This window comes from Microcaecilia unicolor, chromosome 10 (genome assembly GCF_901765095.1).
Source record: "Microcaecilia unicolor chromosome 10, aMicUni1.1, whole genome shotgun sequence".
Taxonomy (NCBI): Eukaryota; Metazoa; Chordata; class Amphibia; order Gymnophiona; family Siphonopidae; genus Microcaecilia; species Microcaecilia unicolor.
Window position 1 is genome coordinate 94,108,879 of NC_044040.1, and position 14,440 is coordinate 94,123,318.

At 48.1% G+C, this 14,440-nt stretch overlaps 1 protein-coding gene across 1 annotated transcript in view; it reads left to right on the forward strand.

Annotated features, from left to right (window-relative positions):
* DGKI (diacylglycerol kinase iota) overlaps positions 1-14,440 on the forward strand; it is a 1,705,262-nt gene that overhangs the window by 1,377,210 nt on the left and 313,612 nt on the right. Inside the window, 1 exon segment of the mRNA XM_030215620.1 lies at positions 6,700-6,744. Coding sequence (XP_030071480.1) covers positions 6,700-6,744 — 45 coding nt within the window.

Below are 14,440 nucleotides of genomic sequence, written 5' to 3' on the forward strand. Positions count from 1 at the left end.
TTAATAGCAGAAGACGAGTGGGGGAATATGGAATGGTCAGTGATGCTAGGTAGTCTAGAAGACCCAATCTGTGGCCTTTGCCAGCATAACTTAAAGATGATCCGTTTCTCAATAGGGAGCCAATGAAATTTCTGAAATAAGGGGGATACATGATCAAACATGTACATGAGTTATCAATCTTATAGCAGTGTTTTGTATAGATTAAGTCTTTTTAGGTTTGTGTGCGAGCAGCCAAAATAGATTATGTTGCAATAGTCAAGTCTAGTTACCAACAGTGAAAGGACAAGGGAGTAAAAAGTCTCTTGATCAAAATACTGCCAGATTGACCGTAATTCTCCGAGGACAAGCAGGCTGCTTGTTCTCACTGATGGGTGACGTCCACGGCAGCCCCTCCAATCGGAATCTTCCTAGCAAAAGTCCTTTGCTAGCCCGCGCGGCCGTCTTCCCGCCCGAAACCGGCTCGAGCCGGCCAGTCTTCTTTCGTCCGCACTCGGTACGGCTGTGTTTTTGTCGTGTCGAGCCCCGGAGAGTCGACCTCGCGCGTCCGTTTTAAAATAGACGTGTTTTTTCTTCGGAAAAGTTCTAACTTAGTTCGGGAAGTGCTCCGGAAACCCCCTTGGGTTTTGTTTGCCCCTTCCCGTGTTTCCAGTTTTCGCCCCGGTAAGTTTTCTTTCGTCGTCGGGGTAGGCCTCTTTTCGGCCTCGGTCGAGATTTTTCTCCCTTAAAGTTTTGGTGCTCCAAATTCGTCATTTCGGATTTTGATTTCGCCGGCGTGATTTTTCCGCCCATGACATCGAAGCCTTCCAGCGGCTTCAAGAAGTGCACCCAGTGCGCCCGAGTAATCTCGCTCACTGATAGGCACTCTTCGTGTCTTCAGTGTCTGGGGGCCGAGCACCGTCCTCAGAACTGTAGTCTGTGTTCCCTGTTACAAAGGCGGACTCAGGTAGCGAGATTGGCCCAGTGGAACGTTTTGTTCTCGGGCTCTTCGTCGGCATCGGCACCGGGGTCATCGTGTGCATCGACGTCATCAGCGTCCAGACCTTCATCCTTGGCCGCCAGTGCATCGAGTGCATCGAGGCATCGGCCCTCTGCATCGGCGCCGAGACATCGGATAGCTGCATCGACGTCGGTGGTACCGGGACCTCGTCTCCTGATGTCGTCGGACGGTGGTGCATCGGGTGGAGTGCAGGTGAGGGCTGTCCATTCCCCTGCTGGTGGCGGTGAGCCTTCGGGTGGGTCTCCCCCTACCCTGAGGGCTCCTGCGGTACAGCCCCCCCGGGATCGACCTGCTTCGACCTCGGCCCTGAGGAAGCGACGGATGGATTCTACGTCCTCCTCGTCGGTGCCGGGGAGCTCCGGTGACATGCTTCGGAAGAAGTCGAAGAAGCATCGACACCGGTCTCCTCCCCGCGTCGGCACCGAGAGCTCTGGGTCGCCGAGGGAGTCGGCACCCAGCAGGCATCGGCACCGAGAGGACCGCTCACCCTCTGTTCAGGAGGTGTCGATGCGCTCCACTCTGGACAGCCCGGACCAGCCTCCACGCCCGGAACAGGTTCTGACGTCGACGCCTGCATCGACCTCCCTGCCTTTCTCTGCAGCCGCTCTGAACGAGAGCCTCCGGGCCGTTCTCCCAGAGATTCTGGGAGAGCTGTTGCGCCCTACCCCTCCGGTACCGGCGGTGCTTGCGCCTCCGGTACCGTCGAGCGTGGCGCCGGCTGGCCCATCGCCCGGGGTGAGGTCCCCGACGTCGGTACCGCGTGCGGTGCCGACTGCGGCCACCTCCCAGGAGGGCTCCCCGACTACGTCGGCGGAGGGAGCTTCGCCGATGCGGGCAAGGGAGTCTACCTCTCGACGCCCCCATCGTGGACGTGGCTCCACGGAGTCGAGCCGGGCGAGGTTGCAGACACAGGTCCGGGAACTTGTGTCTGACACCGAGGGTGAGGCCTCGTGGGAAGAAGAAGAAGACCCCAGATATTTCTCTGACGAGGAGTCTGAGGGTCTTCCTTCCGATCCCACTCCCTCTCCTGAAAGACAGCTTTCTCCTCCCGAGAGTCTGTCTTTTGCTTCCTTTGTCCGGGAGATGTCTACGGCCATCCCCTTCCCGGTGGTTGTGGAGGACGAGCCCAGGGCTGAAATGTTTGAGCTCCTGGACTATCCTTCTCCACCTAAGGAAGCGTCCACTGTTCCCTTGCACCATGTCCTGAAAAAGACATTGCTTGCGAACTGGACCAAGCCATTAAGTAACCCCCACATCCCCAAGAAGATCAAGTCCCAGTACCGGATCCATGGGGACCCAGAGCTGATGCGCACTCAGTTGCCTCACGACTCTGGAGTTGTGGATCTGGCCCTAAAGAAGGCTAAGAGTTCTAGGGAGCATGCTTCGGCGCCCCCGGGCAAAGACTCTAGAACCTTAGACTCCTTTGGGAGGAAGGCCTACCATTCCTCTATGCTCGTGGCCAAAATCCAGTCTTACCAGCTCTACACGAGCATACACATGCGGAACAATGTGCGGCAGTTGGCGGGCTTGGTTGATGCTCTCCCCCCTGAGCAAGCCAAGCCTTTTCAGGAGGTGGTCAGGCAGCTGAAGGCGTGCAGAAAATTCCTGGCCAGAGGGGTGTATGACACCTTTGATGTTGCGTCCAGGGCCGCTGCTCAAGGTGTGGTGATGCGCAGGCTCTCATGGCTGCGTGCCTCCGACCTGGAAAATAGACTCCAGCAGCGGATTGCGGACTCGCCTTGCCGTGCGGACAATATTTTTGGAGAGAAAGTCGAGCAGGTGGTAGAGCATCTCCACCAGCGGGATACCGCATTCGACAAGTTCTCCCGCCAGCAGCCTTCAGCATCTACCTCTACAGGTAGAAGATTTTTTGGGGGAAGGAGGACTGTTCCCTACTCTTCTGGCAAGCGTAGGTACAACCCTCCTTCTCGACAGCCTGCGGCACAGGCTAAGCCCCAGCGCGCTCGCTCTCGTCAGCAGCGTGCGCCTCAGCAAGGCCCCGCGGCTCCCCAGCAAAAGTAAGGGGCGAGCTTTTGACTGGCTCCAGCAGAGCATAGCCGACATCCAAGTATCAGTGCCGGGCGACCTGCCGGTCGGGGGGAGGTTGAAAGCTTTTCACCAAAGGTGGCCTCTCATAACCTCCGATCAGTGGGTTCTGCAAATAGTCCGGCAAGGATACACCCTCAATTTGGCTTCAAAACCTCCAAATTGTCCACCGGGAGCTCAATCTTACAGCTTCCAGCACAAGCAGGTACTTGCAGAGGAACTCTCCGCCCTTCTCAGCGCCAATGCGGTCGAGCCCGTGCCATCCGGGCAAGAAGGGCTGGGATTCTATTCCAGGTACTTCCTTGTGGAAAAGAAAACAGGGGGGATGCGTCCCATCCTAGACCTAAGGGCCCTGAACAAATATCTCGTAAAAGAAAAGTTCAGGATGCTTTCCCTGGGCACCCTTCTCCCCATGATTCAGCAAAACGATTGGCTATGCTCTCTGGACTTGAAGGATGCCTACACACACATCCCGATACTGCCAGCTCACAGACAGTATCTGCGATTTCAGTTGGGCACACGCCACTTCCAGTACTGTGTGCTACCCTTTGGGCTCGCCTCTGCGCCCAGGGTGTTCACAAAGTGCCTAGCTGTAGTAGCAGCGGCACTTCGCAGGCTGGGGGTGCATGTGTTCCCATATCTCGACGATTGGCTGGTGAAGAACACATCCGAGGCAGGAGCCCTGCAGTCCATGCAGATGACTATTCGCCTCCTGGAGCTACTGGGGTTTGTGATAAATTATCCAAAGTCCCATCTTCTCCCAGTGCAGAAACTCGAATTCATAGGAGCTCTGCTGGATTCTCGGACGGCTCGCGCCTATCTCCCAGAGACGAGGGCCAACAACTTGTTGTTCCTCGTCTCGCGGGTGCGAGCGTCCCAGCAGATCACAGCTCGGCAGATGTTGAGATTGCTGGGCCACATGGCCTCCACAGTTCATGTGACTCCCATGGCCCGTCTTCACATGAGATCTGCTCAATGGACCCTAGCCTCCCAGTGGTTTCAGGCTGCTGGGGGTCTAGAAGACGTGATCCACCTGTCCACGAGTTTTCTCGAATCCCTGTATTGGTGGACAATCTGGTCCAATTTGACTCTGGGACGTCCTTTCCAAATTCCTCAGCCACAAAAAGTGCTGACAACGGATGCGTCTCTCCTGGGATGGGGAGCTCATGTCGATGGGCTTCACACCCAAGGAAGCTGGTCCCTCCAGGAACGCGGTCTACAGATCAATCTCCTGGAGTTGCGAGTGATCTGGAACGCTCTGAAGGCTTTCAGAGATCGGCTGTCCCATCAAATTATCCAAATTCAGACAGACAACCAGGTTGCCATGTACTATGTCAACAAGCAGGGGGGCACCGGATCTCGCCCCCTGTGTCAGGAAGCCGTCAGCATGTGGCTCTGGGCTCGCCGTCTCGGCATGGTGCTCCAAGCCACATATCTGGCAGGCGTAAACAACAGTCTGGCCGACAGACTGAGCAGGATTATGCAACCTCACGAGTGGTCGCTCAACTCCAGAGTGGTGCGACAGATCTTCCAAGCGTGGGGCACCCCCTTGGTGGATCTCTTCGCATCTCGAGTGAACCACAAAGTCCCTCAGTTCTGTTCCAGGCTTCAGGCCCCCGGCAGACTGGCATCGGATGCCTTCCTCCTGGATTGGGGGGAAGGCCTGCTGTATGCTTATCCTCCCATTCCTCTGGTGGGGAAGACTTTGTTGAAACTCAAACAAGACCGAGGCACCATGATTCTGATTGCTCCTTTTTGGCCGCGTCAGATCTGGTTCCCTCTTCTTCTGGAGTTATCCTCCGAAGAACCGTGGAGATTGGAGTGTTTTCCGACCCTCATCATGCAGAACGAAGGGGCTCTTCTGCATCCCAGCCTCCGGTCCCTGGCTCTCACGGCCTGGATGTTGAGAGCGTAGACTTTGCCTCTTTGGGTCTGTCAGAGGGTGTCTCCCGCGTCTTGCTTGCTTCCAGGAAAGATTCCACCAAGAGGAGTTACTTCTTTCTGTGGAGGAGGTTTGCCGTCTGGTGTGACAGCAAGGCCCTAGCTCCTCGCTCTTGTCCTACACAGACCCTGCTTGAATACCTTCTGCACTTGTCTGAGTCTGGTCTCAAGACCAACTCTGTAAGAGTTCACCTTAGCGCAATCAGTGCATACCATTACCATGTGGAAGGTAAGCCGATCTCAGGACAGCCTTTAGTTGTTCGCTTCATGAGAGGTTTGCTTTTGTCAAAGCCCCCTGTCAAGCCTCCTACAGTGTCATGGGATCTCAATGTCGTTCTCACCCAGCTGATGAAACCTCCTTTTGAGCCACTGAATTCCTGCCATCTGAAGTACTTGACCTGGAAGGTCATTTTCTTGGTGGCAGTTACTTCAGCTCGTAGAGTCAGTGAGCTTCAGGCCCTGGTAGCCCAGGCCCCTTACACCAAATTTCATCATAACAGAGTAGTCCTCCGCACTCACCCTAAGTTCTTGCCAAAGGTCGTGTCGGAGTTCCATCTGAACCAGTCAATTGTCTTGCCAACATTCTTTCCCCGTCCTCATTCCTGCCCTGCTGAACGTCAGCTGCACACATTGGACTGCAAGAGAGCATTGGCCTTCTACCTGGAGCGGACACAGCCCCACAGACAGTCCGCCCAATTGTTTGTTTCTTTTGATCCCAATAGGAGGGGAGTGGCTGTAGGGAAACGCACCATATCCAATTGGCTAGCAGATTGCATTTCCTTCACTTACGCCCAGGCGGGGCTGGCTCTTGAGGGTCATGTCACGGCTCATAATGTTAGAGCCATGGCTGCGTCGGTAGCCCACTTGAAGTCAGCCTCCATTGAAGAAATTTGCAAATCTGCTACGTGGTCATCTGTCCACACATTCACATCTCATTACTGCCTGCAGCAGGATACCCGACGCGACAGTCGGTTCGGGCAGTCAGTTCTTCAGAACCTGTTTGGGCTTTAGGATCCAACTCCACCCCCCGAGGGCCCTGTTTGTTCTGTTCCAGGCTGCACTCTCAGTTAGTTGGTAAATTTTTTAGGTCAATCTCAGTTATGTCCTCGCCGTTGCGAGGCCCAATTGACCATGGTTGTTGTTTTGAGTGAGCCTGGGGGCTAGGGATACCCCATCAGTGAGAACAAGCAGCCTGCTTGTCCTCGGAGAAAGCGAATGCTACATACCTGTAGAAGGTATTCTCCGAGGACAGCAGGCTGATTGTTCTCACAAACCCGCCCGCCTCCCCTTTGGAGTTGTGTCTTCCCTTGTATTGTCTTGCTACATACTGGACTGGCCGGCTCGAGCCGGTTTCGGGCGGGAAGACGGCCGCGCATGCGCGGTGTGCGCGGGAGCGCGAGGGCTAGCAAAGGACTTTGCTAGGAAGATTCCGATTGGAGGGGCTGCCGTGGACGTCACCCATCAGTGAGAACAATCAGCCTGCTGTCCTCGGAGAATACCTTCTACAGGTATGTAGCATTCGCTTTGTTGTAGAACCAGAAAACTGGTGATTTAAATCGCTTTAAATATCGGCCCATTTGTTTTTATGCAGACAAAACTAGTTCTTGGTTTTTAAAAATCTTTGTTGCTGGCTTGAGCCCCTTGGCATCAGATGCAGGTTTATGGAGATTATTTAAGTCCATTATCAAGACTTGTCCTTTTTTTCTCACTATTAGGACTTACAGTCTGTGACTTCTGCACACAGAGTTGCTCATTATAAGGTAAGCTAAAATTATGTACTTTTTCATTGCCATGAAACAGATATTTCACATACCTGGAACAACTGATAACTGTTTAATAAGGGGAACAATATAGGAACAATATGGGAATTCACTCTACTAATTGGGTGTGTACTAGTGAGTAAATTGCAGAATGGCTGTTTGAAGGAATTGCTCTTAGAGGAATTTCAGCATAATCTTGGAAGTATTCTTAAGTGGAATATGTTAGCTAGCAAAGAGAGCAAAAGTGAGGTGTCCATGCTGCCTACTCATGGAATTAAGAGGTAAAAAAAAAAATGAAGCCTATTCTGCAAGCCACCACAGGGAAATTGTTACAGATGAAAATTTTTTTTCAGGAGAATCATGAAGCAGTTATAGAAATCAAAGTTCAAGCAGAGGATATAATGGATCAATTGGTAGACTTTCATGACAGGGTAAAGCAATTGGGCAGATAATGGCTAAATTGGAGGCAAACATAATGAAGATGTGGAGGCAACTGAAAAAATAGCCATCCTAGAGAGGAATTATAAGGACTCTAATAACAATATTAGAAGTAACAACTTGCCAGGTACTTGTAACCTGGTTTGGCCACTGTTGGAAACAGGATGCTGGGCTTGATGGGCCTTCAGTCTGTCCCAGTATGGCAATACTTATGTACTTATATATTGGGCTTACCAGAAGATACTGAAGGAGTGGAGGCCGTCAGTTTTATGGAAACATTGCCAACACAATTATGAAACCTACAGTTAGAGAGAGCATTTGAAACTAAAAGGGCTCATAGCTTATCTTCCCACAAATTTGGTGCTACTGTCAGACTTTCTAGGGCAACCTGGATTTGTGAGCCCTTGGGCCACTGCCGAGGAGCAGCAGTGGCAGGAAAACCACCTAAAACAGGAGACCAGGTAGAACTCAGACAGGCTGGTAGGAACAGGACTGGAACTGGCGGACTGGAGCTGCAGCTGAAGTAGAGCAGACTGGAACAGGCAAGGCAGGAATGGCTAGGCTTCACCTACGCTTGACCACCGTTCCCCAGAGGTTGAGCCCCCGGGTGCAGGCGGCCGGCAGGACTATGAGACAGAAGGGAAAACCCAGAACTGCAGGGTCCAGCAGGCGGCCAGCAAATAGACAAGTAGCCCAGGAAACAAGCAGGAACAGAGGCAGGCAGTAACAGTAGAATACTCCAGGAACCAAGCAGGGTCAGAGGTAGGCAGCAAATAGTAAAATACTCCAGGAACCAAGCAGGGTCAAAGGCAGGCAGCAAATAGTAAAATACTCCAGGAACCAAGCAGGGTCAAAAGCAGGCAACAAACAGTAGAATACTCCAGCAAACAGGCAGGGTCAAAGGCAGGATAAGAAGTAACAAGGTAGCACTGCAACAACACTCACCGACGAGAAGCTCATCAGACGACCTCTGTTGCAAAGGCAAACCAGAAAGTTCCCAGGTGCTTGATAAAGGCAATCTCAGCTGAGGTCACGAATAAGGGTGAGGCTTGATTGCAGGAACAGCAGAACATGGCTTGGCAAGAACAGAATCCAGGAACGGACTAGCCTGGACTGGACCGGATTTCAGGATTTTCCCCCAGGCTTCAGGATTTACACATAGACTTGGCGTGGCTGGAGGAACCCCAAAGCATGTCCAACCGGGAACATAGTTACAATCGTGACAGCTAGGGATGTGCATTCCTTAGCATACATTCTATTTGTAAGTGTACCTTAAAAAATTTACCCCCCTGTTCACTAAGCTGTGCTAGCAGCTGCCGGTGTGCTAATGCCGACATAGCCCATTCCCTTTGAATGGGCTGTGTCGGCATTGCTGTGCGGCTTAGTAAATAGGGGGGGGGGGGGTTAGTGTGTGCAAAATTGATTTAACATGCTTTAATTTACAAATTAACATACACACAGTTGATTTGCATGTGCTAAAAACTTTGAATCTGCATTAAAAATGTTGTACTAAACCAACTGTGTGAAATGAATTTAAAAATAAATGAAAATCGAGAACATTTTTAAAAATTCAGAAAATCTACCAAATATTTTTTTTACCTATGTACATTTCTAATTATTACTAAGAAATTCCCATTGCTAAAAGATAGAAAACAGAAGGTAGGGTTAAATAGTCAATATTCTCAATGGAGAAGGGTAAATACTGGGTTTTCCCAGGGATCTGTGCTGGGACTGCTGCTTTGTAGCATTTTTACAAATAACAGGGAAACAGAAATAGCGAATGAGATGATGAAATTTGCTGATGGTACAAAGTTAAATCACAAGAGGTTTGTGAAAAATTACAAAAAGACCTTATAAGGACTGGGAAACTGGGCATCCAATAAGCAATTGAAATTTAACTTGAGCAAGTGCAAAGTGTTGCATGTAGAGAAGAAGAACCTAAAGTGTAGCTACATGATGCAAGGTTACACCATCCAGGAAAAGGATCTAGGCATCATTGTTAAAGACATGTTGAAATGTTTTGCTCAGTGTGCAGCAGTGGCTAGGAAAGCAAATAGAATGGTAGAAATCATTAGGAAAGGAATAGAGCATTAAATAGAGAATATTATTATGCCTTTACATAGAAACATAGAAACATGATGGCAGATAAAGGCCATATGACCCCATCCAGGCTGCCCATCCTCTGTAACCCCTAATTCTTCCTGTTCCTAAGCGATCCCACATGCTTATCCCATGCCTTTTTAAATTCTGGAACAGTCCTTGACTCCACCACCTCCACCGGGAGGCTATTCCATGCCTCCACCACCCTTTCTTCTTTCCCAGTTCCTTCTATCCTATTTTATGTCATTGTAATTGTATATCCACTGGTCTGGCGATCGCCTTATCGGTACATTGTAAGCCACTTTGAGTCCGCATGCTTGTGGAAAAAAATGGGGTATAAATGTGTATAAATAAATAAATAAATAATACTTCTTTAGGTTACTCCTAAGCCTATTCCCTCTTAACTTTGTCATATGCCCCCTCATTCCAGAGCTCTCCTTCATTTGAAAAAGGCTCTCTTCCTGTATATAAATGCCCTTGAGATATTTAAATGTTTCTATCATGTCTCCTCTCTCCCTCCTCTCTTCCAGCGTATACATGTTGAGGTTCATCCTATCCCTATAATTTTTGCATTCAAGACCACTTACTAATTTCGTAGCCGCCCTCTGGACCGACTCCATCCTGTTTATATCTTTCCATAGGTGCGGTCTCCAGAACTGCATGCAGTACTCCAAATGAGGCCTGACCAGAGACTTATACAACGGCACTATCACCTCCTTTTTCCTGCTGGTCATGCCTCTCTTTATGCACCCAAGCATCCTTCTGGCTTTGGCCATTGCCTTTTCTACCTGTTTGAAAGCTTTAAGGTCATCAGACACAATCACCCCCAAGTCCCACTCTTCTTTCGCACACTGAAGCACTACACCCCCTATACTGTACCGGTCCCTTGGATTTTTGCGACCCAAGTGCATGACCCTGCATTTTTTGGGATTAAACCTTAGTTGCCAAATATCGGTCCATTCCTCTAGCTTCGCTAGGTCCTTCCTCATGTCATTCACACCCTCCAGGGTGTCCACCCTGTTGCAGAGTTTAGTATCATCCGCAAAGAGACAAACCTTACCAGACAGCCCTTCCACAATATCGCTCACAAAAACGTTAAAAAGAGCCGGCCCTAGGACCGATCCCTGCGGTACTCCACTGATGACCTCCTTTTCCTCAGAGCAAGCTCCATTTACCACCACCCTCTGTCGCCTAACATTCAACCAATTTTTTACCCAATCAGTTACTCTAGGTCCCGCACCGAGGGCACTCAATTTATTTATCAGTTACCTGTGCGGAACCATGTCAAAGGCTTTGCTGAAATCCAAGTATACCACATCAAGCGCCCCTCCCACATCCAACTGTTTGGTCACCCAGTCGAAGAAAACAGTCAGACCACACCTCAAATATCGTGCATAATTCTGGTCACCGCAACTCAAAAAAAATAGGACTAAATTCTATAAATGGCATCTCTTTATTCTATAACAACACATGTAAATTAAAGAAACGCCTCTGATACACCCATGACCCTCCCATGGCTCTGCCCCTTTTTGGACCCATGTGTAAACATTAGCATCTAAATGTATGTATGTAAATTTTAATTGAAACCAGTTAGCACTGATAATTGATTGTTAGGGCCCAATTATCGGCACTAATTGGCCCATCATTCAATTAAATTGTGTGAACAAATTGGGCATGTGCCCAGATTTGCATATACAATTTAAAGCACCATTCATATTTGGAGGATAGCAGAATTTAAAAAGGTACAGAGAAGGGTGACTACAATGATAAAGCAGATGGGATGACTTCCCTATGAGAAAAGGCTGAAGAGGATATGGAGGAGTAGCATGGTGGTTAATGCAGTGGACTTTGATCCTGGGGAACTGAGTTCAATTCCCACTGCAGGTCCTTGTGACTCTGGGCAAGTCTCTTAACTCTCCATTGCCCCTGGTACAAAATAAGTACCTAAATATATGTAAACCACTTTGAATGTAGTTGCAGAAACCTCAGAAAGGTGGTATATCAAGTCCCATTTCCTCCCCCCACCCCTTTATTTTCTTTCAGGAGAGGCTTGTGTTACATGTTTTTATTTGTGAGATGGGGGCAGTTCTATAACAGAGTGCCTTCATTTAGGTGATTTGAGGGCCCATGGTAGATTTCTTTACAGAATAATCTCCTAAGTGCCTAGGTTCTGCTATAGAATACTAGCATAACCTGGTATCAATGTACCTAACATTTAGGTACTCACACTTGTGCCAGTCATAGAGCGGATGTAGGGGTTAGCTCTTAAGTATGGCAGGGACACACTTAGCTTACAGTAAGTTATGTCTGCAAATGGTAACCTCACATATGCCTCATCTTGCGCCACCCCTACGTATTCCACCTTGCAAATACACGCTATGGAAGTAGAGTGAATAGTTAAAGAATAGCACTTAGGCAGCATGCACACATACCTTAGTATTCTAAACATTTATACCTGTATGTTTGCAGATGATTTCACAGTTAGCTGACATGTTGTATATTGAGGGCTTTTTGCCAGTAGATTCCTTGTTCTCCCCTCTCTCCCTTAGTATGCTTGTGACTGCTTGATTGATAACTGTAGCCTATATTTTATGGAGTTCCTTTCCTTGCTTTTAATATTTTGTTTGTTCATTGTTCTGATTTGCTATGTAACAAGAATGGCTTTATCAAATCTCAATAAATTATGGGCCAGATTCTTTATAAGGCACCTAAAAAATCCACATGGTAAACATTTCCACCGAAGCGTATTCTATAAGTGGTGCCTAGATTTTGGCACAATATATAGAATATGCTTAGTTGATATCCTACCATCTAAAACTACGTGCCTCCATTTACACTAACGTAAACGTGGTGTAAATCCCCACATGCGTAAATTTGGAAACACCTATGGAATACACATTTCCCCGCCCATAGCCATGCTCCTTTTGAACTGCACACATTAGAATTTAGGCGCAGTTCATTACATAATACGCCAAATGTGGGGTAGTGCTGGGAATACATAATGATGCTGAACGCATTATTTATTTCTTTGTTTAACATTCTTATATACCACAGATTATACAAATTATTCAACACTAGTGTACAAAGTAACTAAATTACAAGTGGGGCATGGATGGAGTATATGGTGTGGTAGAGTTACTGGGGAGACTTGGATGATTGGGAGGCAATGATCAGTTGGTCTAATTCTGGTTTTGTGAAAAGGATGTGTTTATTAGGAGTGTATTTTTATGGCGGGTATGTTTGGCACAGTATTATATATAAAGGGCATGAGAGGATATGGGGTAATTCTGTAAGGAACCATGTAGATTTAGGCAGCAAGAATATTGTTTGTAAGTTTCTTGATACACTGCCTTTCTGAAATACAGCCAAAATGGTTTACATATTGCACACAGGTAAGTCCTCTGTCTCTAGTGGGCTTACAACCTAATTGGTCCTTTTACTAAGGCACACTAACGGATTTAGTGCGCGCTAACAATTAGCATGTTCTAAAGGCTAAGATGCCCATTATATTCCTATGGGTGTCTTATCATTTAGCATGAGCTAATCATTAGTGTACACTAAATCCATTAGTGCACCATAGTGAAAGGACCCCTAAGTTTTGTACATGGTGCAATGGAGGGTTAAGTGTCACAAGGTTACAAGAATCTGCAGTGGGAAATCAAACTCGTTTCCCCCCTGTTCTTGGCCCACTGCCCTAACCATTAGGCTACTCCTCCGTATAAAGCCAAATCATATAAGACATCTGCCATATAGGCCAAATGTCTTCCCAGGTTGAAGGATTCTGAAGCCTGTCTTCTGGTTCATATGTGGAAGTATCTCTACTTTGTTGTATGTATGTGTAAATTCTGGAGTGGACTGAGAACTAGGGAAGTCTAGTTCAAATTCCACTGCAGCTCCTTGTGACCTTGGGAAAATCACTTAGAGGCCCTTTTACTAAACTGCATTAAGGAGCTAACATGTGCTTAATATAGGAAAAAAGGCTTACCTTAAAACACATTCCCCCCGATACTCAAAACCATTTAACTGACCAGGAACGGCACCTCACCAGTTAAATGGTACTTAGCCAACTATCCAGCAGTATTCAGTAGGAGATATCCACCTGTATCGTGCTGAATATAGCCGGTTAGTGGCTAGCAGATAGCTCGTTATATCGCCCGCTATAACTGGCTATCCACCGACTTTCAGTGTCAGTTTGGCGGTCATATTTGGCCTCATGAAACCCTGGAATATCAGTGCTGAATATTGGCTTGGTTGGTTATGTTTTTAGTGTCCAATGTTCCCATAATAAGCCATATGGGAACAGATTGATGGGAACATTGGACACTAAAGGGTTAAACCGGCCAAAAATAGACTGAATATTCAGTGTTGGTCACTGGAAATGGCCCAACATTGAATATTCGGCTCAGCACTGATCATGGGAGGCAGCCTGGCTACCTCCCACAGTCTGATTATTAGCCTCATTAAAGCATTTTGCTCATTAGTGTGCAGTAATCACACGCTATTTTCTTTTGTTATTTTTTCAGATGGGGCCATGTAATGGTCAGGGAATGAGCATGGAAGCATTATCCATCTAATGCATTTGCATTAAGATGTGCTAAATGGATAACACAGACTTAATACGGGAGCACTCAGCGTCTCCTAAATAGGAGGCAGTAAGTGTTCTCGTGTTATATTTGCTGGTCTCGTGCACTAACGGAAAAATAAGTGCAGGACCTGCAAAAATAAAATGAAAAAAGCCTATTTTGGGGCCATGTTAGAAACTGGTTAGTGCACGGATAACACAGGAGCCCTTACTGCTTACAAAATAGGAGGCAGTAAATGCTCCTGCGGTGATTTTTAGAAATGGCCACACAGTAAAGCAACATTAGCACATGACCATTAATGTAAAAAAATAGAAAATTGGCATTTTTACAGTCACAGTGAAATGGTTTCAGTGAGTGAGAAAGACCCATATAAGGGCATGCCAAAGCCAGTTTCTACCACAGTTTAGTAAGGACTCCTTTAGATCAGCAGTTCTCAAACTATGTGCCATGGCACCCTGGTGCGCCACAGAAAGCTCTCAGGGGTACTGCGGCAAATCCCGACCTCCCTGCCGCCGCTGCCCGAACCCCCCAGTCCAGCAGCAGCAGCAGCAAAATAAGCTACAGCCACACGGCGC